The sequence below is a fragment of the Notamacropus eugenii genome, chromosome 3, assembly GCF_028372415.1.
Source record: "Notamacropus eugenii isolate mMacEug1 chromosome 3, mMacEug1.pri_v2, whole genome shotgun sequence".
In the NCBI taxonomy this organism is placed as follows: domain Eukaryota; kingdom Metazoa; phylum Chordata; class Mammalia; order Diprotodontia; family Macropodidae; genus Notamacropus; species Notamacropus eugenii.
The window spans coordinates 298,156,309-298,183,801 of NC_092874.1; the positions used below are offsets into that span (position 1 = coordinate 298,156,309).

The window sequence follows — 27,493 nt, forward strand, 5'->3', positions numbered from 1 at the left end:
CAGTTGAACAAGCACTTTTTCAGACTCTGAGCACTATCTCTCCTTTGGTCCACGAAGCAGTTTGTTTTCGTGACAGGAGGGCAGAACTGCACAGGATAAAAATGTGCATTTCCTGCCTACGCTGCCAAGATCCCAGATCCCTTGTAAAATGGTGCCTGATGAGCTGCTAGTCTTTGCTTGGATCAGAGCAATTCTGCAAAGTGCAGTCAGATTTTAGCAAAGTCTGAATCTCAGATGACAGGTGGATTTGGAAAGGGTTAACGGGTTACATTGCCCTACCTGTCGAGTGCTGGCTAATGAGCTGATGCCAGCTCCCTGGGAGGTCTCAGGGGAATTGTCCTGATTGCCCCAGGGATCTCCCCTTTTCTCCGTGCTTGTTCAGCATTTTTATCAACGACTTCAGTGAAATAGCACAAGGTGTGCTTGTCCAAATGTGCCAATGCTAGAGCTGGGAGGGAGGGGTGGAGATGTCACATGACTGATAGGATGGAGGAGGTTTCAGCTAGCTAAAATTTAGGATTCTATCCAAATGAAAATATCCAGTGGAGGTAAAAGCAGAGTCCTCAACAAGAATTAGAAAAGAAAAACCAATGAGTGGGGGAGGGTGATGCAGCCATGGCTCCTGTTAAAGGATTTGGGGATTTTAGGGGATAGCAGTGTCTGTGTGAATCACTAGTTAAACTTGATGGTTGGAATGACCAGTGCCTTCCTGAGGGGCATGGAGAGGCCTACGATCTAGGAAGGGGGGTCAGTAATAGGTCAGCCCAAGTCTGTCCTGAGGAGACCACAGCTAGAGGGCAGTGTTCAGGCCAGAGCATCACAGTGTGGGAAAGAAATGACCAAGGTGAGGTGCATTCAGAGAAGGGTGAACAGAAGGATGAAGGGCTCCAAGAACATGGTGTAAGGCCCTTGAGAAGCTGTCAGAGGACCATGAGAACTGTCTTCAGGTGGCACAGGAGATGGAACTCTGCACCTGGAAGCAGGAAGATCCAAGTTCAAATTCTCCCTCAGATACTTACCAGCTGTGTGACCCTGGACAAGTCATTTCACCTCTGTGCCTACATTTCCTCATCTGCAAAATGGGTCTAGAAATGGTGCCTACCTCACAGGGTTGTTGTGTGGATCAAAGGAGATATTTGTAAAATGCTCGGCACAGTGGCTGGCACGCAGTAGCCACTCTCTAATGCTACTATTTGAAAAGTGATGTGGAAGGGGGATTAGCGTGTTCTGCTTGACCCAGGATGAAAGAACGAGGAATAGTGGGTGGAAGATGCCCAAAGATAGATTTCAGCCTGATTTCAGGACAAATTTCCCAACAACTTGAGCTGTCTGAAAGTGGAAGAGGACGGCTGGCAGTTTGTGACGTGTTTAACCCTTGCTGGAGGCTGTCAAAGGCATGCTGGTGACCCCTTGTTGAGAAGGCTGTAGAGTATATTCTTTCTTTACACCTGAGTTGAAGTGAATAGCAATGCTCAGATAAAGTGTCTGCTGGGTGGCAGGCCTTGTGCTAGCTATGGGGGAGACCAAGGCAGACACAAAGCTCTTTTCCTTAGAAAGCTGTCCTGCTCTTGAAAGATGGAGCAGGCACACAGAGGAATGTCTGTCTGGATAGGTGTGTGTTTATGTATGGATATGCAGACACACACAAGGAAGTATAAAACATCAATTTGGGCGCACTGAGGGAGGATTAAGACCAGGAGAGGCCTTGGGTGAGCTTTAAAGGAGCAGGCAGAAATGAGAAAGCCTCCTCTGGTTCCCTTACCCAGCTTTGCTTCTCCCAGCCCAGGCCTGGGCTTAGCTCCCTCTCGATGCCCAGGACAATCCCTCCCAGGCCTCACTCAGCAGCAAGGAAGCCGCCCTTTAACCAGGGAGTTTCTACCAGAATACCACCTTCTTTTCCCCACTACTCCAAGTTGGCCTCAAGAGCAACAGGTGGACAAGGAGAAGCCACAGATCCCAGAGAAAATTTATATTTGCATAGGCATAAATTAGAATTTGTTGATTAAAAAATCAAAGTAAAGAATTAAACAGTAGCCTTTGTGATGGGGAAGAACTAAGACCCCATCTGTAGGTTCCTATGCAGGGCTGCTCAGACGCCAGCTTCCTGGTAAGCGAACAGAAGCAGAGGGAGCAAACTGGGTTGAGGGCCAGCTAGGGTCAGCCTGCCACTGTCTGCTGGTGACCCCCAAAGCCTGCAGATGAGTGAGTGCCCCTGCTTGCTTCAGGGACCAGTGGCCAGCCCTGTGGTGTGAAGGCCTGCCTTCCCTCCTACAGTAAAAGGCAGGAAGGATGGCAATGTCACTGTGAGGATCCGTGCCTGACAGCCTGCCCCCCACCCCAAGCTGGAGCTGGAGTGAATATCACCCTGGGCCCCAGGGGGAGGAAGCCGGAAATGAAGCCCGTAGCTTTTCTGTCTGATAACAAAGAACAAAGAGATCTATGTATAAATATAAATATCTATCTATATACATAATACAATGGGCCCGCAGGGCCAAAGAATTTGCCCTTCCCCTCCCATCCCAGCCTTAACTCCAAAAAACTAACCCCAACTCTATCCCAATAAACTTAACACCAGGGAATTGTGGCCAGTCCCAGATACTTCAGATTTCAAAGACTGCCCCCATCATGCCCCATGGTAAAGAGAACTATGCATGCTACCATGGACGGGAGCTTTAGCCACCTGCTGGGGCATGCCCAAGACAGACTGTCTACCAGTCTGCCCTTTGGAACTGCCCAAGTTGTCATGCCCTCAATAAACCAAGTTCTTTGACCTAGACTCTTGGGCAAGGTAAGCTAAGGTGGCCTAAGCTGTGGTTCTGAGTGCTGCTGAGCATAATAAGGCCCTCATGATGTCTTGACTCACACCTTCAACATATCATACATAGCTGTGTATACACCTCCTGAGGGCAGGCAGGGCCTGGTAGGGAGCTGGGCCACCTGACCCTCAAGAGGATGGGGAGTGAAACAAATAGCTGAGCTGGTGATCTCCTCTCCATCAGAGAGGGCAGGGTGGGGCCAAACTGCTCCATGGTGGTAGGCTCCCACCTTGTATCTCTCCCAGAAGCCACAGTGGCCATAAGGGATGAAGTGTGGGAGAGGGCGAGAAAGTGGGATGAAGTGCTTGCTGGGGGAGGGGAGGGGCTGAAGGGGGAAAGAGGGGAAAGGCCCTGGGGGGGAGAGGCTAATTGGCAGGCTTCCCATGGACCCGGAAGCGGTAAATGCAGGTGTACTCAGGGTGACCCCAGTTGCTTAAGATCCGAAGTTCGACCACCTGGTATGGGGCTGTGTCATTGCCCTGTGGGAAGAGGAGACTGGGGTCAGGAAGGCTCGTGATCCCTTGGTGGACATCCTGACCCCAGAGCCCGTCCCCCCCAGGCCTTCTTCAGTGGCTGAATGTTATCCCTCAGGTTGCTATCAGAACCATGGGGTCCTGGATCAAACTGCAGCTCCTAGCAAAGCCACAGCATCCCCATGGCTGGTGATCTAGCCTTCAAGAGCACCAGCCTCCCTGGGACACTGTGCGGCCAGCCCTCCATACCTGAAAGTGGAAGGTCTGAATGGACTCCCCAGCATTATCATAGGTAAAGTGCCCGAGGGCCACCCCTTCCGACTGTGAATCTTCATTTAGCCCCTACAGAGAAGGAAAAGCAAAGGGAAGGGATGGATGGATGGATGGATGGATGGATGGATGGATGGATGGATGGATAGGAGGGGGTTAGAGGAAAGGTCATGCTGTTAGGACATGAATCCAGATCTATCCAGGGAGGCAAAGGAAGGGGAGGTTGTGGAGGAGAAGGTGGAAGAGGAGGAGGAAGGGGGTGTAGGGGGGGATACATTGGGGAGAGTAAAGGGGAGAAAGCAAAAGCCACCATGATGTTTCCTTCTTTGGTCCCCTCACCTTCCAGCATCTCTCACTAACTCAGTAGACAGATCCTTTTCCCTCCAAGCCCCTGGCCTCCTTCTCTGCCTCTTCCCCTAAGCTGCTGAATGGCTTGGGACACACAATTTAATTGTGGGTGCCTCAGTTTCTTCATCTATCAGGATTTAGGTCCTGAAGCATCCTGTTCCCCTACACGTTTCTTCTTCTCCTCTGGCTCCACTTTTTTCACCCACATCCTCCTTATGAGGACATTCCAACTCTGCCCTAAGGAGGTGACTGTAGGGAATGGTGCTCATCATCCCCACTCAGCTCCCCCATGGGACACCTGGCCATGGAGGCACCCATGTATAAAGGAGTTGTATAAAAGGACCCTGAGACAGCATTGAAATCTTGACTGCTGTCAGCTGTCCTCTTCTGGCTTCTCTCTAAGAAGAGGGGGAGCAGGGAAAGGGCTGGTTGTGGAGTCCAGAGACCAGCCTCAATATCCCAGCTGTAAAATGGGCACATCCTTCCATTCCTCACCTCACAATGCTGCTGTTAAGAAATGGCTGTCAGGCATACTGGAATGGAGAGCTGCAAGGCTCAGATACTCACCAAGATGACAAAATCCTTGGGGGCGCTAGGGATGTTGCTGATGGGAGACAGGGCTTTGGGTACATGCTCCAAGGTGACAGCACTGAGGTGGATGCGGGCAGATAATCGAACCACAGCAAAGCCCTGGGGGCCCCGGAATGCCCAGCAGTTGCCAGGGTAAACATCTGGCTGTGGGCAGAAGACAAGTCAGGTGACAAGTCAGGTGGGCAGCCAATGGAATAGATTTCCATTGTGTAATCCTCCCACCTTGAGAGCCCAGCCCCCACAGAAGGTGGGAGATGGCAGAGAGCCAAGCTGGGGGCCCTTTGTTCTGTCATACCTGGAGGATGGCTCTTGGGGACTGGGAATAGTACCACAAGGGGATGCCAAACAGACTGAGAAGGGCCGTCTTGGTATCATAGGTCTCTGAGCAGCGGGTACTGATGATGCTGGCCCCTGAAAGAACAAGAGAGAGAGAAGTGAGGTGGGGGCAGCTGAGGGCTGGCAGGACACAGAGGTAGTCCTGAAGATGAAGGGTCACTGCCAGGGCATCAGCCCTTCAACTGCCCCGTCCCATAAGGGGCATCATGAGTTTTTAATTCCTGCTGTCCCTTAATGGGCAACCATCATGTCCCCAGCCCTCTGGCTTTCTACAGGCTACCTACCTGAGGACTCCAGGGCATAATCCACTAGCCCAATGCGGTCTTCACTGTATCTCTTCAGGGCCTCATTCACAATCTGGTGCACATCCTAAAAGACAGGCATGGATGGACTCATGGGCCTAGCTGCCTGCAGAACTGGCCCAGCCCTTTCACCAGAGGGCCACGTGTGCTACCTGCTCTGCCAGGGCTTCCCCTTCCTTCCCTGGAGGCTCCTCTCAGGGCAAACCCATGACCTCCGACAGGCAGACAGGGAATGGGGCAGGCCTCACCTCCTCTGTGACCCCAGTCACTCCTTCCTTGTGAAGGGTCAGCCTCAGGCTGGCAGCAGCTTCACTGGCAGATTTGACCTGCCCTTCTGCCACCTGAGTAAGGATTCTGTGCTCCAGGTCCCGAAGTTGGGCCTGTACCTCCTCCAGCTGAAGAAACCCAGCCTTAGCGCCCTTGTCTCGAAGAAGGTACTGACTGATCCAGGCTGGGAACTGAGACTCCACCTAGAAACCACCAGAGACCATCCACAAAACAGTAGAGGTAAGGAAGAAAGAGGGCCGGGACAGGGGACCTGGGGAGGGGGTGTCTAGAAAGACTCTGAGAGCTCAGAGCCTATGCATGGCTTCCTGGTGCCAGGGAAGGGACGGTTGTGAACCAAGTGACTGGCATTTTTCCATTGCTTTCAGGGCTACCAAAAAAGATCTCATTGGACCCCAGTGGACACCTTAGAGGGTTGGGTCTCCCTGGGCAGATGCTCAGGCAGCCCACCTTGGAGAGAGGGGCACATGTGGTCTAAGTGGTGGACTGGAGGACTCACATCACTGCGCAGGGCTGCCATCTTCTGTGGCCAAAGGTCTACTTCCTCTGCCACTGCAGCCTGTCTCTGGCTCACGGCTGCCAGTTCCTGTCTCAGGCCAGCCAGCTGGGCCTCCAGTGGACCCATAGCCTTTAATATGTTTTCCTGGAGGGCTTCTTGGGCCAAACTAGACAGTGACAAAAGGAAAAGGGAAGGGCAGCCACTGGCTAGTGACACAGGATAGAGTCAAGCAGAACCACTATCAAAGGGAAAGAACAGAACCAGAGATCTGGGTGCAAGTCTTCCCTGACATTTACTCCCTGTGTGACCCTGGGCAAGTCATTTCCCTCCCAGGCCTCAGGACCCTCATCTGCTCTCTGAGGTCCTTACCAGCTGGGATTAATCCTATGGACATGCTAACCCAAGTATTCTGGCTCTACTGACACCCCCCCAGAGAATCTCAGTGGTGCTTTCTCTGGTCTAGTTTTCTAGCCTTCCTTCCCTCCTCTTCTCTTTGCCAGTTAGTTTAGGGCCTTACCTCTGCCATTCAGATTTTAGCTGGAGCACCCAGCTTTCCAGCTCCTGTAAGGAAGATGATGGCACAATGAGACTGATGAAAACACCAAACCACACTCTGGGGACTCATTGTCTCCTCTGGGTGGACCCTCTGTCTGCTAAGGAGGATCTGAGTCTCTGCAAACTGTTGGGCTCCAGAAATCTTGACCTTGAGTTTGGGCTAGACCTTTCAAAGACTGGACTCCTCTCTTATCATCCCACCAAGAGGAGGCATCTGACAGAGACCCCAACTCAGCTGAGATTAGGCATGAACCACTTTCCCTAGAGTGGTGAGGTCACTTCTCAGTCCCTGAAAAGAGTATCAAACTCAGCTGTTGAGTTAGTCTTCTCATTGACAATCTTATCCCTCCCTAGTCTTCATGCATGGATGTGCTCAGTACAGGAAAGGGGTTCCAGAAAGGAGCTACAGGAGGAGGCTTAGGTTGCTTTAGATCAGTAAGCTCTCTGCTTATCCTTCGGACAAGGGGATCCAGAGTCCTCAGACAGGAGCTCTCAGGGACAATGAGTCAGTCGAATATGCTCCCATACAAGTATGGAATCTGGCCAGAAACCTGTAAGCAAGTGTTAGGTCTACTGACAGCAGCACCAACATTTCCAGCTACAAGTGACCTCCCCCAAGATGTCTCTGCCCCCTCTCCCCCACTCCCCGCACCCCTCCCCCCCCCCCACCCCACCCTCCATCCCCTGTGTCTCTGCCTCCAGAAGCGTCAGAGCTTCTGGATTACCTGGGATGCCTGAGAAATCTTCTTTAGAACATTATCCAGATCTTGCCGATGTTCTGCCCTGAGGGTGGTGAGTGCTTCCTGGAGACCACAAAAAAGGAGACAGGCGTTCAACAAGACCCAGAGAACTTGGCAGGTCCTGCCAAGTCCAGAGTGCTGCCTCACCTCAAGACCTCTATGCCTTCCACTAGCTGGGCTTGCCGACCTGGTCTTCTTAGCAGAGCGTTCTCCTCACCTGGATGTGGGCAGTGGTGTCCCTACGGAAGTCCTCCTTCAGGGTGGGTTCCCATCGGCTCATCAGGCCCTCCAGGAGAGTTAAAATATCCTCGTGGCTCAGGCTTTTTCCACCTCCATTCCCACTGGCCCCCTGCAGCTCCAGGAACTCCAGCCTGATGGCCTCCTTCTGCCAACGTGCAGAGTATTCAGAAGCCAGAGTTTCCAGCCGCCTTTCTAGGGCATGAACCTTGGACAGGACATGCTGTTCAGCCTTGGGAACAAGGAGGAAAACACACAAAGATGAAAAGTCTCTTAGGAGGAGGAACAAGGAGCACTGGGCATTTGTTAAGCACCCACTGTGTGCCCGAGGTGGGGCTGAGTGCTGAGAACACAAGGACCAAGAAGGAAACCTTTCTTGTGTACGAAGAACTTCCATTTGAATGGAGGAGACAAGGACATTAAAAGCCACCAGGTCGTTTAACTGCTGTCGGCAGATTTCTCCATTTCACACTTACGCTATTTACAAAAACGTAAGCATTGTTGGTCTCCGCCTGAGAATGGAAGTTCCTGGTCAATGGGAATGGTTTCATTTTGTGTACCTGTGTCCCCTAGGCCGGGACCCGGCACTGAGGAAGTGCTTAATAAATACATGTGGGTTGACAGGCTGACTGGAAGAAAGAGCACCAGAATGAATTGTCAGCATGGGGGCAGCCATTTGGGTAGGGTCACCGAGTGTGAAAGGAGTACAGAAGACCAATGAGGCTAAGGCTGGAAAGACAGGGTGGGGCTGTTTTCCTCTGGGGGGCAAAGGGGAGGCCCTGCCATTGACTGAGGAGGGAAGTCACTTGGTCTGCTCTGTTCTTAAGGAAAGTTCCTTTGACAGCAGAGTGCAGAACAGACTGGAGGCAGGGAGGCCACTCAGGACACTGCTGCAGTGAGCCAGGAGAGTGATGAGGGAGGGCCAGGGTCACCAGGGTCGAAATGGCAAAGAAGCTGAGAGAGCTCAGGGCAAAAAGCCAGGTCAGAGACCTCCCCAAGAGGTACAAAGGAGGCTAAGCATGCAGAAGGTCCCCTCCCCACCAACCACACAGCACAGGGGCAGAACCAAGAGAACAGAGGGAGGGTGGGCATTTTTGATGAGCCCAGCCCACCTCCTCTCTAACCATCTAGATAATGTGCCAGACCACATTCTCATGAGGAAAGCCAAGAAAACATCCCTGTGCGTCATTTCTCCAGCCCAGGGAAGCTTAAGAAATAAGAGAGCTGTGGACACGGAGGTGGGGGCTGGCCAGGAGCCCAACATAATGGCAGCCAGGACAGTGGGAAGCATTTCATTGCCCAAGGATGGTAAAAGGGCTAGAACTGAATCCCTGAGCAGGAGCAGATCCCAGGCTATCCTGGGAGCATGAAGGGGGCCAAATGACTCTTCTAGGCTACAGACGTAGGGCTGAGAGGAGCAGTTATGAGTGAGCGAGGCCCTAGCTGAGCACTGATCAAGAAAGGGGTTCTGCAAAGAGGTTCTGGACCTGAGCCCCAGAGCACAGCTGGGGGCTCAATGTTCACTTTTAGTCCTGCAGTGGGATACTTCGGGTAGGAGACCCAGACGCAAGAAGAGTCAATAAGTTCGGTCCCTCTGAACCTGCAGAACCTCAAAGTGTGCTAACAATGACTGAGTCCAATAACATTCTACAGAAACTCCAGCACCCGCAAGCCAGAAGACCTAAACCTGAGTCAGGAACTTGCACAACTCAGACAAGAATACCAGTGAACAGATATCACCACTATGGAAGCACTGAAAGTTTGCGGACTGAACTAAGAAAGCCCAGAGGTGAGCTGAGCCCAATGCCAACATCAAGTTCATAGTCAAGAAATAGGCTGGAAGAATGAGTAAACAAAACTGAACCTGACCACAAAGGGCTACTATGGCTCAAGACAGAAAGACAGAAGAAGCCAATGACTTGAAGATATCTTTAAGCAAATCCTCCAAGAAAAAGGGTAGATTGGATAAGAGTTGAACAAGAATTCCTAGAAGAGTTAAAGAATGAGATAAAAATGAACAAAAAGTGATTTTAAGAGTGGAAGAGGGTGAAGAGAACAAACCTTGAAGGGGTGATCTAGCTTTTAGAAGAAGAGAGCTAAGAGAAGACCTCTGAGAGCTGGAAGAAGAGACCACTGAGAGCTGAGGGAGGAGACTCACTCACGAGAAGGGGGCTAAGCCTCTTTGGAGAGCTACTCAACACAAAGAAATTTAAGACCCACAACCCATAGAATGGCTACAGGGAAGTAACTCACGGCGAATTCCGCACCCAGAGGCCACGGAACATTGGAGCGAGGGAGATTTCTGTTCCAGAGAGACCTGCAAACCTCTCGCGGGGGGGGTCCTTCGCGCTGCGGACTGGGCGCCGGGACTGGGAGCTGAGTGCAGCCCTGCCGCGGCCGCGGCACCGAGAGGAAAAGACCCGAGCAGGCTTCACAGACAGGATCTCCAGCGGCCACGCGGGTCCCTCCACCCACAGAGGGATCTGCAAACCTCTCGCAAAAGGTCCGTCGCACTGCAGACACAAAGCCCAGCCCAGACCTGCTGCGGCCACGGCTGCGGCACCGAGAGAAACAGATCCGAGCAGGCTTCAGGGACGGGATCTCCAGCGGCCGCACAAGTCCCCCCACCCACAGGTGACAGGGGTGGGTGAGAGAGTCTCTTTGGCGGGTCGAGAGGGGAGTGGGGTGCCCCCATAATTCAGGCCCCCCCCCGGGAGGTAGAAGCTGAGAGGCGGCTGCAGACAGGGGCTCCCCAAGCGGGCGGGAGCCTGAATCCATTGCGGAAGGTCTGTGCATAAACCCCCTGAGGGAACTGAGCCTGAGAGGTGGCCCTGCCCCAACCTCAGCACCAGAACATAATCTCATACTGAATAGCAGCCCTGCCCCCGCCAAAAGCCCTGAGGCTGGAAGCAGCATTTGAATCTCAGACCACAAACACGGGCTGGAAGGATCAGGAGGTGAGGTGGGTGTGAGGAAAATATTCAGAGGTCAAGTCACTGGCTGGGAAAATGCCCAGAAAAGGGAAAAGAAATAAGACTATAGAAGGTTACTTTCTTGGCGAACAGGCATTTCCTCCCTTCCTTTCTGATGAGGAAGAACAATGCTTACCATCAGGCAAAGACACAGAAATCAAGGCTTCTGTGTCCCAGCCCACCCAATGGGCTCAGGCCATGGAAGAGCTCAAAAAGAATTTTGAAAATCAAGTTAGAGAGGTGGAGGAAAAGCTGGGAAGAGAAATGAGAGACATGAAGTCAAAGCATGAACAGCAGATCAGCTCCCTGCTAAGGGAGACCCAAAAAAATGTTGAAGAAATTAACACCTTGAAAACTAGCCTAACTCAATTGGCAAAAGAGGTTCAAAAAGCCAATGAGGAGAAGAATGCTTTCAAAAGCAGAATTAGCCAAATGGAAAAGGAGATTCAAAAGCTCACTGAAGAAAATAGTTCTTTCAAAATTAGAATGGCACAGATGGAGGCTAATGACTTTATGCAAACCCAAGAAATCACAGAACAAAGAGAGAAGAATGGAAAAATGGAAGATAATGTGAAATATCTCATTGGAAAAACAACAGACCTGGAAAATAGATCCAGGAGAGACAATTTAAAAATTATGGGACTACCTGAAAGCCATGATCAAAAGAAGAGCCTAGACATCATCTTTCATGAAATTATCAAGGAAAACTGCCCTGAGATTCTAGAACCAGAGGGCAAAATAAATATTCAAGGAATCCACAGAACACCGCCTGAAAGAGATCCAAAAAGAGAAACTCCTAGGAACATTGTGGCCAAATTCCAGAGTTCCCAGGTCAAGGAGAAAATACTGCAGGCAGCTAGAAAGAAACAATTCAAGTATTGTGGAAATATAATCAGGATAACACAAGATCTAGCAGCCTCTACATTAAGGGATCGAAGGGCATGGAACAGTATATTCCAGAAGTCAAAGGAACTAGGACTAAAACCAAGAATCACCTACCCAGCAAAACTGACTATAACACTTCAGGGGAAAAAATGGTCTTTCAATGAAATAGAGGATTTTCAAGTATTCTTGATGAAAAGACCAGAGCTGAAAAGAAAATTTGACTTTCAAACACAAGAATGAAGAGAACCATGAAAAGGTGAACAACAAAGTGAAGTCATAAGGGACTTACTAAAGCTGAACTGTTTACATTCCTACATGGAAAGACAATATTTGTAACTCTTGAAACATTTCAGTATCTGGGTACTGGGTGGGATTACACATGCACACACGCTCACATACATAGAGACAGAGTGCACAGAGTGAATTGAATAGGATGGGATCATATCTTTAAAACAAAATGAAATCAAGCAGTGAGAGAGAAATATATTGGGAAGAGAAAGGGAGAAATTGAATGGGGCAAATTATCTCTCATAAAAGAGGCAATCAAAAGACTCATTAGTGGAGGGATAAAGAGGGGAGGTGAGAGAAAAACATGAAGTCTACTCTCATCACATTCCACTAAAGAAAAGAATAAAGTGCACACTCATTTTGGTAGGAAAACCTATCTCACAATACAGGAAAGTGGGGGATAAGGGGACAAGCAGGGTGGGGGGGATGATAGAAGGGAGGGCATGAGGAGGAGAGTGCAATTCGAGGTCGACACTCATGGGGAGGGATAGGATCAAAAGAGAATAGAAGTAATGGGGGACAGGATAGGATGGAGGGAAATATAGTTAGTCCTATACAACACAACTATTATGGAAGTCATTTGCAAAACTACACAGATATGGCCTATATTGAATTGCTTGCCTTCCAAAGGGAAGGGGTGGGGAGGGAGGGAGGAAGAGAAGTTGGAACTCAAAGTGTTAGGATCAACTGTCAAGTAATGTTCTTGCCACTAGGAAATAAGAAAAACAGGTAAAGGGGTATAGAAAGCTATCTGGCCCTACAGGACAAAAGAGAAGATGGAGACAAGGGCAGAGAGGGATGATAGAAGAGAGAGCAGATTGGTCATAGGGGCAATTAGAATGCTTGGTGTTTGGGGGGGGAGGGGATAAAAGGGGAGAAAATTTGTAACCCAAAATTTTGTGAAAATGAATGTTAAAAGTTAAATAAATAAATTTAATAATAAAAAAGAAAAAAGAAAAAAAAAAAAGAGTGGAAGAGGAAAAATTTTTAAAAAGCGGTACAAGAAAGATATGAGAAAAGAATGAATAATTAGTAAAAGAGGCACAAAAATACTGAATTCCTTAAAAATTAGAACTGAGCAAATAGAAGCTAATAACTCTAGGAGACAACAACAAAAAATAAAATCAATTCAAGAGAAAATGTATAGGATCTCATACAAAACTCCAATGACCTAGAAATGGATTGAGGAGAGAGAATTGGAGAGTCATTTGTCTATCCAAAAGCCAGGAACAAAAAAGGAGCTCAACATAATATTTTAAGATATTACAAAGGAAAATGCCCAGATGTGTTAGAATCAGAGGGCAAAGTAGAACTTGAAACCACAAATCATTTCCTGAAAGAAACCCCTACATGAAAACTCCCAGCAACTGTTCTAAATCCAGAACTGCCAGGTCAAGGAGAAAATTCTGCAAATAGCCAGAGAGAAATAATCCAGTACTGTCAGGACACATGAGATTTAGAAGCTTCCACATTAAAGGAGTACAGGGCTTGGGATATCATATTCTGGAGTGGAAAAGATCTAGGATTAGAGCCCACAATAAGATTAAACTACCCAGCAAAACTGTGTATCGTCCTACAGGGGAATAAGGACCCTTCGTGAAATAGAGAACTTTCAAGCATTCCTGATGAAAAGACCAGAACAGAATAGAAAATTTGACATTCAAACACAGAACTCAGGAGAAGAATAATAAGGTGAACATGAGTGAGAAATCACAAATCACTAAAAAAGGGCAAATTGTTTAGATCCCTTGTGTGGCAAGATGATACATGTAACCACTTCAGAATTTTATGATCACCACGGGTCCTAGAAGCAGTCTAAATAGATAGCGACCTGAATGACTGTATTATGTTGTGAGGATCTCAAAAGAATGGAAGGGTGGAGAAGAGAAATGCACTGGAAGGTTGTGGGGAAGGAGAGAAAGAATGGGGAAAGTTATCTCATAAATGGGGTGCACTAGAAAGAGTTTATACAATGGGAGGGACAGAAGAGGGGAACAGGCAACACGAACCTTATTCTCATCTGAACTGGTTGAAAGAGGGAAGAATACACATACACACACAATGAGATGGAGAGATTCATTTTACGCAAGGAGAAGTAGGAGGAAAAGCGTCTAAGAGAAAGGTGAGGGGGAGGGAAGAATGACGGGATAGATTAAGGGAGGCAAAGGTCAGAAACAAAAGACTACTGAAGAAGGGACAGAGTAAAAAACAAAAGGATGAGTGTAAAAGAATAGCATGGAAAAAAATATACATTTAATGAACACAACTGTGAATGGGAATGGGATGAACTCACTCATAAAATGGAAGAATACAGTTGAATGGATTAGAAACCAGAATCCAACAATATGTTATTTACAAGAAATATGCTTGAAACAGAAAGATACACAAATAGAGGAGTTGGAGAAAAAGAATGGATCTTACAGAATGGATCCTAAAGAATGGATGAGTCAAAGAACAAATCATAGAAATGGTTAACAATTTCATGGTGACAATGACATAACTAAATTTTGGGGATGCAGTCAATGCAGGACTTAGAGGGAAATGTATATTTTCAAATGCTTACATCAATCAAAGAGACAAAGAAACAGATTAAAGAATTAGACATGCAACTAAAATATTTAGAAAACCAACAGATTAATCCCTTCCCAATTAAACACCAAAATTAAAATCTTGAATCGATAGAAAGATGAACGAAATTGAAAGAACAAAACCCCAATGAACTAATAAATAAAACTATAAGCTTTGAGAAAAACAATTAAATAGATAAATCCTTGGCTAATTTAATTTTTACAAAAGAAAACCAAATTATTACATCAGAAAATGAAAACAGTGAATTTACAATCTATGAAGAGAAAATAAAAGTAATTACTAGGAGCTTTGTTGCCCAACTACATGCCAATAATAAAAATGAAAATCTAAATGAAATGAATTTTACAAATATAAATAGTCCTGTTTAACAGAGCCCTTAAATAACCCCATCTTAGAAAAAGGAACGAAACAAGCTATAAATGATCTCTCTAAGAAAAAACCCCAGGACTAAATCAAATTTTTCCAAATGATTAAAAAGTAATCAATTCCAACACTAAATAAACGATTTGAAAAACAGGTAAAGATAGAATCTTATCAAATTCTTTCTATGACAAAAATATAATCTTGATACCCAAACCAAGGAGAGTCACGTCTCCCCAAGAAAGGGAACTATAGATCAATTTCATTAATGAATATTGATGAAAAATATTAAATGCTAAGAAAGGAGATTACAGGAATATATCACAAAGATATATTGTGACACTGTGACCAAGCTGGATTGATACCAAGAAGTTGGGCCTGGGTCAATTATTAGGAAAACTATAAATGTAACTGATTATATCAATAACATAAACAACAAATTTATATGATTTCAACAGGTGCAGACAAAGCTTTTGACAAAATGCCTCATCCCTGTTGAAAAACACTAGAAAGCACAGGAATAAATGGAGTCTTCTTTAAAATAAGTATTATCTAACTAAAACCAAGAGCAAGCATGATATGTAATGGGGATAAGCCTTCCCAGTAAGATCACGGTAAAGGAAGAAAGTCCATTGCCAACCATTGCTATTCAGTGTTGTACCAGTTACAGCAACTGCTAGATATAGCAATAAGGCAGAAAAGAAACTGAAGGGAAAAAACTGCAATGAGGAACCAAAACTATCTCTTTTGGTAGATGATACAATGGTTTACCAAGAGAACCCTAGAGAGTCATCTAAAAAACCAGTTTAAAACAAAACCAGTTCAAACAATTACTTAAAGAAAGTTGGAAGCCCATCAAAACCATCAGCATTTCTATATATTAATCAAGAAAATCCAGCAGGAAGAGATAGAAAGAGAAATTCCATTGAAAATAACTGCATACAATTGTATACTGTACACAACCTGAGAGTTTGCCTGCCAAGACACACACAGGAACTATATGAACACAATTACAAAACATTCTTCAAACATAGAGATCTCAACAGTTGGAGATGTACTCACTCCTCGTGGGTAGGTCAAGCCAGTAGCATAAAAATGATAAAACTACCTAAATTAACTTATTCAGTGCCATAACAATTGAACCACTAAGAAAGTTCTTTGGTAGCAAAGAACTCATTGACAGAGGAGTGGCTTATGGATACAAGGAAATATGACTATGCTGTACGAAGCCACAACTCTGCTTAATTAGAAGACTTACATGAACTGGGGAAAAGTGGAATAAATGAATGAGGAGAACAAGAAAACAAGCACCACAGACAACCATGGAAATGGAAAGAACAGACATGACCCATGAGGATCTTCTTCCCTTCCCGTCCTGGCTAGGGTGAGAAATACTGGCAGGGAACCTGCATCTAATGCTGGGCTCGCCTGCTGTGTTCTGCTGAACTTTTCTTCCCCTTTTTGGTTTATTCTTTTGCTTAAGGGCTGGCTCTGTGGGAGGGCAAAATGGGAAGGATATACTGAGCAAGGTGGGTCACATGAAAGCAAAAGCTAGAGACAAGTCTTCAAAGTCAGTGGGATGTGTGCGTGTGTGTGTGTGTGTGTGTGTGTGTGTGTGTGTGTGTGTGTGTGTGTAAAGATGTACCTAATTCAAAATGATTTTCACTAGTAGATCACACAAGCTTTGCAGGGTTTTTCCAAATTCCCTGCTTCTCTTTCTGAGAAGACACACTGGGAAAGGTAGGTTAAGTAAAAACCAATGATATCAAGAAAACTTTTGGAAACACACAACACGATGAGGAGACGTGAAAACGGTTTTCAGACTTTGTGGACATGGACGGGGTTAGAGTTGCTTTGCTTGTCCTGGCAAGGTAGAAGTTGTGGCACATTTCAGAGGCAGGAACAGCTTCCTAACAAGGTGAGTCACTGAGAGGGGAAGGAGCTGCCTCAAGAATTTGGGGGCCTCCACTCTCAGGACTGAGCTGAAGGGGGAGGCTGAGGGCCCTTCCTGATGTTTGCCGTTTCACGGGGCCACTGTTTGTATCCTTTAGTCACCACCCTCTTCTTCTCTTGCGCCAGTGGCCTATTTTCAGATCCAGTGTTGCCTTTGGTTTCTTTGCTTGCCAAGAGCCGCTGCTCTCTGAGGGAGGCAGCCTCTAGGATTGCTGGCCTTCTCACTGGAATGTGATGTTTTGGGGCAGCAGTCAAACATCCTTAGGAAACGATGCTATGAGTCAGTGTTCCTTTTGCCGTGCCTGAGTGGTTGACACATCTGAAGAGGAAGGACTGGAGCTGTTGGAGCTGTACGGTATGTTTTTTCCCCTTTTGTCCCCCTTTCTTCTAACTTGCTCGATTTTGACCTTTGTGGGGCCCAGTCACTGATCTGGTCCTTGATGCTGAAATGATTCGTGTAACCAGCATTTCTCATTCCGTGAAGATGGTCCTTTGGTTTCATTGTGACATCTTTTGGTGCTGATCATGTATCCTGTGCCTGGGGACTTTCTTACTGACAAATAATAGTTGTGTCTTCTTCCATTGCACGTTGTTTTGTGGACTTAGTACAATGACAGCCAACAAACACTCATACACTCCCACTAAGTGTAACAGGCTATGCCGAGTGTTGGGGTCACAAGGACAAAATGATCTTATCAGCTTCCTCCTGGACTTCCTTTGCCCTCTGTTGCCTTATGCTCATTTGGAATAGCAACTATGGGGTTTTCTAGTTGCCTTTAAAAATGTGATGAAATCTAATCCTTGAGGCTGATTTGCCTCCTCCAAATTCTTCTGCCTGTGAGTGATCATTCCACTGATTGTTTTCCCCCCCACATCTGAAAAAAAAACTCCTTGCAGCTGACATGAGAAGTCAGACAAATCAAATTCTGACACTGGCTGTGTCCAAAATCGTGGACCTCATTGTGCATCTGACATCCAGCACCTCATCTGTTGCTGTTTCTAGAGCCATGTCCTTTATCCCACCACTCCATGTCACCCCTCAGATTACACAGGAATAATGTCAACCACTTAGACTGTGGTTGGACTGTGTGGGGACTGAGGGAGACCAATTACTCTTTGTCCTTCTCTGAGGTCCCCTGACCTCTGTCCACAAACAGAAGGTGGCTGCAGAAGGCAAAGGTTGTTTGGTCTTTTTATCTGCTTCCCAAGTCATCATGACTCCCCAAATCCAATCACCTGGTGGCCAAGCTTCTGGTGGGCAGACACCAGGATCTGCACACAGCCTTCAAGTCTTCCCAGCTTGATCAACTCTGATAGTCTGGGCTCTGCTACCAATTTCTGGAGACCCCCCCAGAATCACTTCACTGTGTGACAAGGTGTTAGGGAAGGCCTTTTGGGGGAGGCAACTATGATTTCAGTTGAAGGCAGCGGGGGAACGCGGGAGGCTGAGTCTTGAGAGGTTGGCATTGAACTGCCCCAGGTCCCAAAGCTAGCAAGTGGCAAAGCTCAAACTTGAGCCCAGGTTTTCTGACCCTGGCTCCCCAGGGATCTGCATATCCAAGGTGAGAGAGTCTCCTAATGCTGCTTGTGAGTGGCCCGGGTGCAAAGATTGATGAGTTTGGAGATGGAAATCCATGGATAAATCGAGGTTACTAAATGAAGGCTTCATTATAGCCTGGATTTATATTCTCATCTCTTGCCCCACAGCACAGACCATTAAGAAGAGACTGTCACCACTGAGATGAATGACGTATCTTCTGCATGACACACACTTGGCACTCAAACAGCAAAGACAAAGAAATGGAAACTACTGGCTTGTCCCCGAACTGGGCAAGAGCTGAATAAATTATGGTGTAAGGATTGAATACAACCGTGCTCTAAGAAACAATGAAATAGGTGGTATTGAGAGAAACCTGAGAAGACTTTGTATGAACTGGTGCAGAGCAGAGTGAGAAGAACCACAAAGAAGCAACTTTGAAAGACTTTAGAACTCTGATCGATGCAGTGACCAAGTACTTTTCTGGAAAATGACCCAACTTCTGACGGAGAGATGGTCTCAGGAGGCAGAAGGAGACATAGATCTTTTAGACATGGCCAAAAAGGGACTGGTTTGCTTAACTCTGCACATTTGTTACAAGTGGTTTGCTTTTCATTTTTCTGAATGGGTGGGAGAGGGAGAAGGGAAATAAAACAGACTTTTGTTCATTACAAAATGGAAACAAAAGCAGCTTCCTCTGGCTAATCCTGCTTCCCCCTCCTCTGATGCCTCATAGTGCTGCAGAGCTGTTTCAAAGACAGCGCTAGGAGAGGACACCACCTGGAAGATCCTGCCAGGCCAGAACTGTCTTCAAAGATGGTATGGTAATAGTCTGTATGGCTGCCACAGAAGAAACAGCATAGCCAACTCCCTCTACTGCTTCACTCCCATCTGTCCTGGTAGATCTCCATTGTACCTAGTTGTTTCCTCATGACTCGGGGACTCCTTCAGGGCAGGGACTGTGGGCTTGTTTGTTTGGGTTTGAATTCTTTCTTTGAATTCCCATCCCTTAGCACAGTGCCTGACACACAGTAGGCCACACTTAAGAAATGGTAGTGGACTGAGTGATTCTGGGGTTGATTGGAACAGACTTGGTTGTGAGCAGACTGTCTGCCTGTCCTGCACAAAGTGTTCCTGGCACTCACCCAGGCACTCACCTGGAAATATGGGGTGGATTCTCCTGCTTCCCACACCTCCTCTCTCCTGTTGCTGCCCTTTGCTGCCCACCAGGACAGCATAGCAGGGTGGAATGTCTGTAGTCCATAGGGGTAAAAATACCAAGCACCTAGCACATGGGAGGAAAGGCTAATGAAGGCAGAGGCTGAGGCACCAGAAGGGAAACATGTCCAGGATGAGGACCTACACCTGGACTGTGTCTGGCAGTGTCACATCCACATGGGCTCAGACCCTGGCCCAAGGAAGGTGCATGCATTATGGGCCCCATGATCTGGAAGGCAAGACCCTTCAGGAAAGGCATCTCTCATGATCCTTTCAGGAGTCATTACACACTTTTGGATTATGAGAAAAATGAGGGACAAGAAGCAGCTGGGGAGAGGACATGGAGAAGTCCTGCCTCCTGGTCCCAAGCCTGGTCCACATACAGCCCTGTCTCTTCTGGAGGATCAGAGTGCTTTCAGGAGATGCCAGCTGAATAGAGGTCCTGGTAACTGACAGCTTGTGGTGTCACCATTCCCAAGCTGGGCTTCATCTCATAGTAGGGGGTAAGTGATGTCATGGTTCCTGAACAGAGTACAGCTCTTTTGGGACCATCCAGGGAGGACCACCCTGTCCATTCTCCCCAGTGAGAAGGGGCAAAGGCCTCCAGAGCTGGCATTGGCTGTGTCCTGCCCAGCTAACCCATTCATTGTGGACTCAGCTCTTCTACCAGTTCCCCCACCCTCAAGTGCCTTGACAGTGACCACTGAGGGGGCAGATCAAACACCCATGTAAAGCCAGCACTGTCATAGTAGGCATGCAGCATGAGTCTGGGAGGCCTGCATACAGAAGATGCACAAGAAAGGCTTGTGGGATTGGATCAAGAGGAGGAGACACAGGCCGTCTATCCCATTTCAGGCACAAGAACTTTCCCATACAAGGCCTGGGTCCCTTTTCCCCTAAAGGCTAAAGGCTCCCCTTCAAAGCTCTGTCTTCCAGACTTGCGTTCAGCAGCCCTGCCCCCAAGCCCTTGTCTGTCTGGGCTGGCAGGGTGCCCTGGGGACTCAGCAAGGCTCACCGTAAGCCAGCGAAGCCAGAAGCAACAGCATCAAGAGAAGCAGAAACAACTTCTTCAGAGTTGAAAAGCTCCTGGATTTCATGGGGATGAAGGAGGAGACATTAGTGCCTGGTCTTCCCCACCAGATTCCTGTGCGACCCTCCCTGAGCTGCTGAGGAAACCAACAAAGGGTGTGCCCCCACCCTGGGACAGCTACGATGGGGAGCTCTGGGCTTTTATGGACAGCCCTCGAGGTCAAGTGGAAGGAGAAAATTTGACTGTGGTCAAATGTGTGAATGTTGTTATGAAAGGTGACAGGGCTGGTGGAAGGCATCTCCCTCCCAGGGCTCTCAGGAATGTGCTTATATGCTAGTGAATTGGGCAGGCTTCTTTTGGCTAAATCATTTCAGTGCTTGTCAAATTGGGACTTGGAAGGAGTAAGCCCTGACAAGGTTGGCTAGTCTCCCTGGGCCTAGCCTGTGGCCCTAAGAATCCAGAGCTAGATAGGGAACCTGCAGCCTGGAGATCACATGTGGCACTTGAGGTCCTCAAGGGTGGCCCTTTGACTGAATCTAGACTTCCAAGAACAAATCTCCTTAAGAAAAGGATTTGTTCTGTAAAACTTGGCCTCAGTCCAAAGGTTGCACCCCAGGACCTAGAAGGCTACATGTGGCCTGGAGAGCACAGGTTCCCTACCCCTGCTCTAGAGGCTCCTGGACACAGCCCTGGAGGCTGCCTGGAAACCTGGACATGACCCCCCACAGAGAAACTGTAAGGATGGCCTGGCTACCCGAAGGACTGGGAAGAGACTACAACCCCTGGGAGCTCAGGACTTTCCAACTGGCCAAGGTGAAGCCACCAGAGTCAGTGGAGATGAGAGGCAGGAACTACTGAGGGGACAGCTCCTCCAAGATACTCAGGAATAGAGCAGCACCTGTGCTCATGGGGATTGGCATGTGCTGGGGAAGGGTTAACAAGCAGTTCTGAAGGAGGTGAAGGCACACACAACTTGTCCCATCTTCTTCTTCAGTCTAGATACCCAGAGGAGCCCTGACTGGTAGCTGACACTCAGGAGCAGGTTCAAGCTGGTTCCAGCTGATTCCAGCACACCCCTGACCCTGACCTGATCTTCTGTCATAAGATTCATGGCACAAAAGTCTCAAAAGCTGAACTGAGCTCAAGGGTGGTAAAGCTTTTTCAAGCATGGGTTCTTTCGTTCTGGCAGAGCCCAGGGAGGCCTCACTGACCTGGTTAAGACAAAGACGTCCAGCAGGGAGGCAGCTGTGGTCAGGCGGTACCAGGTAGTGCCCAGCCACCAGTAGAACAGGCCAAAGAGCCAACCTGTAAAAGTCCCAGCAGAGGGGTTCAAAGGCTTCGCCCTCCTATCCCAGAGTTAGCTTGCTCACAGCCTGCCCACTCTGCAGCTGCTCCTTGAATCTCCCAAGGCTCTCTAGCTGTGCCTGGGGATCCTGCCATAAAAGCCTGTCTCCACACACTGTCCTAGGGTTAGCACCCAGGCCTGGTGTGCCCCAGCATAGGAATGAGGAAGCTCTTATGGGCCTATGGCAGGGACTGCCCTGGGCAGTGTGCCCACCCACTCCCAGAACCCACCTGGAAAAGTGATGGCCACCCACAAGAAAGCGCCAACTTGGGAGGCAGCATTCCTTAATGAGGATGCTGAGCCAGGCTGGTCCATAAGTGTGTGCCCTGCAGGAAAGTGAAGACATGAGGAGCCACCCAGAAGGAGACACAAGTGGGCCTCAGGCATCCCCATTACCATGCTGAGGCTTGGGCCCTCCCAACCTCCAAACCCCCACCTGGAGCCAGACTGCAGAGTTCTCTCTCCTTTTATCTGAAATCTATATTCTCCCCATCCCCCCTGGATGGGGCACCCTTCAAAGTACACGGGGCAGCGTCCAGGGGATGGAGTTCCAGTAGGCAGGAAGTGCTGCCTACCTGCAGAGTCATCCTCCGAGGAGTATCCTGAGGAAGATCCATAGATATCATAGGTGACTTTGCCCTCATTCAGTCCATTGATCTTACTGTTCTCAGCACCTCCCAGGCCTCTCCTCCTCCTCACCAAGTCCCCACCTGCACAGAGCATGGAGGTGCCTGATAAGCAGGGAGCTTCAGGCTTCCAGTAACAGCAGCTGCCAGAGGTGGAACACCTGGCAGAACTTTTCAGAATTCAGACTTCCCACCCCTTTGGGGGTCTGAACCCAGAAGCCCCCCCCATGTGGTTTAGGGCAGGAAGGGAGTTCTGCACAAGGGCAAAATCTGGCCCCCTTCCTATTTCTGTATGAGGTAAGAACACTTTTTATGTTTTTAAGTGTAATGGAACTTTACTGAAACATGTAAAGATGATTTTTAGCTCATTGGCTGCACAAAACCAGGTGGCCTTCTGCCTTAGGAGGCATGGTTATTGTCACCCAGATCTGGAAAAGTGCCATCTGTGGGACTGAGGGGCTTCAGGAGAATGGAAGGATCTCCCACCTGGGAGGATCCAGGGAGATGAGCCAACCTGGAGGAGTAAGGTAACTCCCAACAGACACTAGCCTCCTTAGGAATCTTTAGAAGACAGGGAGGAGCTTCCTTCCTTCTCCCCAGCCCAAGCCCTCGGGTTTGTCAAGCTCTGGCCAGAGCTCACCACGTTCACTCCAGTAGACATCGCTGTCCAGCTGATCTTGTAGGATGGAGCTTTTGTCCACCGAGGCGACCCGGGGGCCCCTGACGTAGGACTCGCTGACCACTGATTCACTGTAGTAGGTAGTGTGAGGATTGGAAGCAGGGCCCAGGTGAGGGGCTGGTGAGAGGCGTTTCACACTGCCAGATTTCCTCTTCAGAGTCCTGGGGGGCGCCAAGTATGAAGAGCAAAGGAAAGAGGGTGAAGGAGATGAGGCAGGAGAAAAACAGGGAGAGAAAGGCCTGGAGGAGGAAGAGACTTTCAAGGAGCTTCTAGGATGAAAAGAAATGATCCCCAAAGCCCTCTTCTGTTCTTATTCCTTCAACAGATGAATCCTTTATAACATTGGAACAAATCCCCAGCTCCCATGGGCCAGGCAGGGCCTCTTTCCAAATGGAACCACCATGATGAGGTACAAGAGGAGCTAAAGCCACCTGAACCTGTCTCCTCCCCCACAGGTCCATCACCCCCATGGCTTCCTATGCTCTTGCTAGGCCCTGCAGCTCACCCCAGAAACCGTGGGTACTGGGCCACAGGGTGGTTGTTCCCTGCCCAGCTTTAAGCCTCAGTTTCTGGCCCTCTCAATGCTCAAAGTCACCCCTCCCTAGTTCCTGTTCTCAGAGAGTGAAGGCAGCAGCAGCCCAGGTTGGGGTAGAAGGGGAAGAGACGGTGCTGGGGACAGGAAATTCTCGCATTTGTGGGGAAAGAAAGCACTAGAGTGATGTTTCCACCAAAGATGGGGGCAGGAAAGAAAGGTGCACATGGAAGCTGGCCAGGCCCTTGGCTGCCCTGAGTGGTTGTGATCTGGAAGATGACCTAGGGTCGCTGTGGAGTGGCTTACCTTAAGGGACTGTCCTTGAAGGCAGTGTGCTGACCAGCCACCAGGGAACTTCCTCCACTGCTGCTGCTGCTGCTGCCTCCATCATCATCAACATGGTAACGATGGCTCAGGCGCTGACTGCGTCGAGACATCATCAAAATCTCACTCTAGAAGTGCTAGAAATTCCTGGAAGAAGCAAAAAGTAATGAGAAGCTGTGCTTACTGACTGACTAGGTGTGATTTTCTGGGACCCCCTGAGAAGAGCCTGATGGGGGAGACGTTGAAGGGGAGGGATGGATTCCTCCAAAAGGAAAGCTGGCTGCACTGGGACAGAGAGGCGCTTTCCTAAAGAGTTTCTGAAGTGTCTCCCAGACGCTGAGGGTGGCTGCTCACCAGGGCCAAGCCTGCCAGCTTTGTGCCTGAGCTGGCCGTGACATCTTCTTGCAGGTGGCTTCCCTGGTGAAGCGCTGCCCCCACTCTCTCTCCAGCCTCCATTTGGAATGTCTCCCTTGGTGTCTTTACTGAATCTGGGGTTTTGACACTTGCCTTGGGATTGTTCTCAGGTCGCTTCGCACACACACAATTTCCTTCTAGCCATAGTTGTTAACTCTGAGGGAAAGGCCTGCTTTCCCTTCCATGTCTTTGTTTCCCCTCATCCCCAACAGCACCCAGTTCTGTGATCATTCTGGAGGGTGGATGGGGTCCAAGCTAACCATCAGATACTAACCCCACCCCTTAGGTCATGTGTTTCTTTAGTAAGAGCCCTCAATGGACAACTGGATTATTGAACTCATTTTACAAATGAGTAAACAGACAAGTGGTAAATTCTCCAGGGGTCCCCATACCACCAGGAAGAGCCTCCAAAGCAGGCCCTGGGCCTTCCTGTCCCCCAGCTCCCTCAGCTCCAACCTCACTGCCTCCTCAGGGATTTCTGAATTGTCAAGGATTGCACAAGCAAAGTTTCAGTGACAGAGGGCTGATACAAAAGGGAGGCTGTCCCAGCCTTAGGAGACATGGATGTCATGAACATGAATTAGACCACCCCTAACTCAGATTACAGACGAGACCAGGTTGTAGGGGATCTCAGCTTGGTTTCCTAGTCTATCCATGCTATAAAACCATCTCTAATATACCCAACCTTGATTTTGGAGGGCCTGTGACCTTTGCCAGAAGCTGTATTCTGGGGGTTACTGCTTTCATTTCCAAGATGCTTGCTTGGGTCGTGGGACAGAGACCCCAATGGATGTCTCTGCCAGTTGGGAGAACAAGAAGGCCTGGTTTGGCTAGCAGGGAGAGTTCCTACTAGACTTGTCCTAAAAAGCAAGAAACCACATGTCTCCCTGGCTAAGGAAGCCCATTTGGTCGACCCGTGAGCTTCTCTGAAGATGGGGTGCCCACTTGGCAAGGACAGGAAGAGGGAAATCGGCAGCAGCCAAGGCAGACAGCTGGCCTGATGTCCCTTGCTAGCTTCCACCCCCACATGGTAATCAAGTCTGCCCCACTGGAGTCTTTGAATGCCCACCCACTCGGGCATCAGCATCAGCTCTCACCCTCCCTCCCCCATGCTTGGGTGGAGTCTTTGCCCGAGGCCTCAAACAAAGCAGTACAGCTAGTAGTCAGGCTGTTGTGGATACAAACCTAACCACATCCCAGGGGAGGCCTGAAAAGGCTGTATGGGCACCCCCCAAATTGCCAAGGAAAGCCCCCGGTCTGCCAGGTAGCCTTATCTTCAGCATTCCAGTATCATAAAGACAGAGAATCTAAGCTCTTGACTATTCTGAATTCTACAGTCAAAGGGAAAAGCCAACCCTACCCTCTGTCATCATAATCTAATCCCTGCTCTGCCCTCCCCCCCTCAAAAAACCCCCATGTTTTGAACAGCACAAGGCATGGTTGCAGGCCCAGTAAAGGCAGAACTCTCTCTCTGCTACTACTTCCTATGCTGACCTACAACCATAGAATATTAGTATTGAAAGGGCCCTTGGAGATTTCAGAGGCAGTCACAGTACTGGCCCCCAATAAGGTGGCGCTCATCAAGAAGAGTCCTTTGTTTTCATGTGAGAGGATAAAAGCCCAGTTTAGAAAGATACTGCCTCATCTGCCATCACATGGTCACCAGCAGGGCCAGGGTGGTGTTAGAACCTGGGGCACCTGCCCCCTACATCCCTCTGCTTTATCCTGACTCACCCCACTCCATCCTGTTATGTGCAAATGAGAGCTGATTTTACCCACAATCTCACTAGTCTCCCACAGTCTCCTGGGGACTGTCAGGCCAAGATGCTACCATCCCCCTGCCTTGAACCTTCACATGCCTCCCCAGCCAAGTGACTTTCATCTGAAGGCCACCTACTGTCTTGCTCTGGCAGTCACTGACCCACAGGGATGGACTCCTGTTGGCTCAGGCTGGTGAGCACACAGGATCTGCCCAGACTGTGAACAGAATTTGCAGGGCCAGAGATGGACAGACTCTTCCAGGCTGCCCAGAAAGGGCCTGGGGGATTGGTAAGGTTTCAACCACAAACATTGACACTTTTCAATAGCTCCAGCGTGGAGCAGCCTGGCCTTCTCTCATCTGCCCAGCGATGACCCACAACACCCTCCACAGGCCTTTTCAGGAGCTGCTAACCCAAAGAAAAGGGATCACTTGCACGTGCCGGGAGTCTGAGTTTGGTTCAGCTCTGCAAAGTTCAGGGGAAGTGGAGGGAAGTGGCCAGTGGCCTGAGAGGATTTCCTTCAGGGAGGAACTAGGAAGGGGGCCATGATGCTCTGGCAGGGTCACCCAGTGAGCCAGGGGCAGCAGGGCCTTCATCCTGGGAGGATCATCCCCGGGCTGGGGATGCCCCACGTTAGAGGGTAAGCTGGAGGGCAGCTGGCCTCTGGCACTGGGAGGATGAGCCTGGCCAAGACCAGGCAAAGAATGGGTGATGAGTCCCAGTCTGGCCAGCCAAGGGGGGCATCTGGGGCCAGGGGACAGGGTGCATCAGGTCTGGGCACGGGACTGTTGCCAGCTCTCCCACCCTCTCCAAATACACACAAGTCACACAGACACGTGTATGCACACACTCACTGGGAAAATCAACACAACTTTGGCCCAGAGGGAGGTGGAAAGGCATGCCAGGCCTTGGCACTGGGAAGTGAGTCCGGGCCTAGGCAATTCCATTTTGGGGTTGTTTGTGGGAAGGGAGACGAAGGGGGGCAACCAGGTCTGGCACCGAGGGACCCAACTCAGTTACCGACATCCCTGGATGCTGGGGACTTGGGGGAGAGGTTAGGGGATGAACCAGAGGCAGCTGCACCGGGGGCAACTCTGGCGGGAGAGCTGTGCCCAGGTTTGGGGGGCAGACAAGGGGAGGGGCCGCCTCTGTGCCCAGGTTTGGGGGGGCGGCCGTGTCCTGGCACAGAGGAGGGCACCGTGCCCGCGACCCGGACCCTCCCCCGCCCCCTCCTCTCCCGGCCCTGACCCGCCCCGGTACCTGCGGAGATGGCTCCGTCCCTCCCCCGCCCGCCGCGTCCGCGTCCCTCGGCCGCTACCGGGGAAACGAGGGGGGAACGCTGGGGAACGCGGGGCGCGCGCACGGGGGGGCGCGAGGACAAAGCGGGCGCGAGCTGGGGCGGGGGCGCGCGGGGAGTGGGTCTGCGCAGCTCCGGGGGCGCCTCCGTTCTGCCGGGTCCGCCTCTGTCAGCGCCGACAGGCCTAGGCGAGGCCACCGCCCCTGGCCTGGCCACGCCCCTCACCCTCCCA

General features: G+C 49.4%; 1 protein-coding gene across 1 annotated transcript; it reads right to left on the reverse strand.

The window, feature by feature from the left end:
- Positions 1 to 1,954: 1,954 nt before the first annotated feature.
- On the reverse strand, positions 1,955 to 27,414 carry LOC140534749 (SUN domain-containing protein 2-like). The gene is made up of 18 exons (XM_072656163.1): positions 27,225 to 27,414; positions 23,773 to 23,937; positions 22,896 to 23,095; positions 22,205 to 22,339; positions 21,860 to 21,955; positions 21,496 to 21,589; positions 20,270 to 20,340; positions 19,194 to 19,321; positions 7,433 to 7,684; positions 7,201 to 7,278; positions 6,438 to 6,481; positions 5,921 to 6,086; positions 5,385 to 5,606; positions 5,119 to 5,203; positions 4,794 to 4,909; positions 4,475 to 4,642; positions 3,539 to 3,631; positions 1,955 to 3,295 (listed from the first exon to the last, which is right to left on the reverse strand). The coding sequence occupies exons 2-18, from the start codon at positions 23,904 to 23,906 to the stop codon at positions 3,182 to 3,184; spliced, it is 2,196 nt and encodes a 731-aa protein (XP_072512264.1). The 5' UTR covers positions 23,907 to 23,937; positions 27,225 to 27,414; the 3' UTR covers positions 1,955 to 3,181.
- Positions 27,415 to 27,493: the final 79 nt, after the last annotated feature.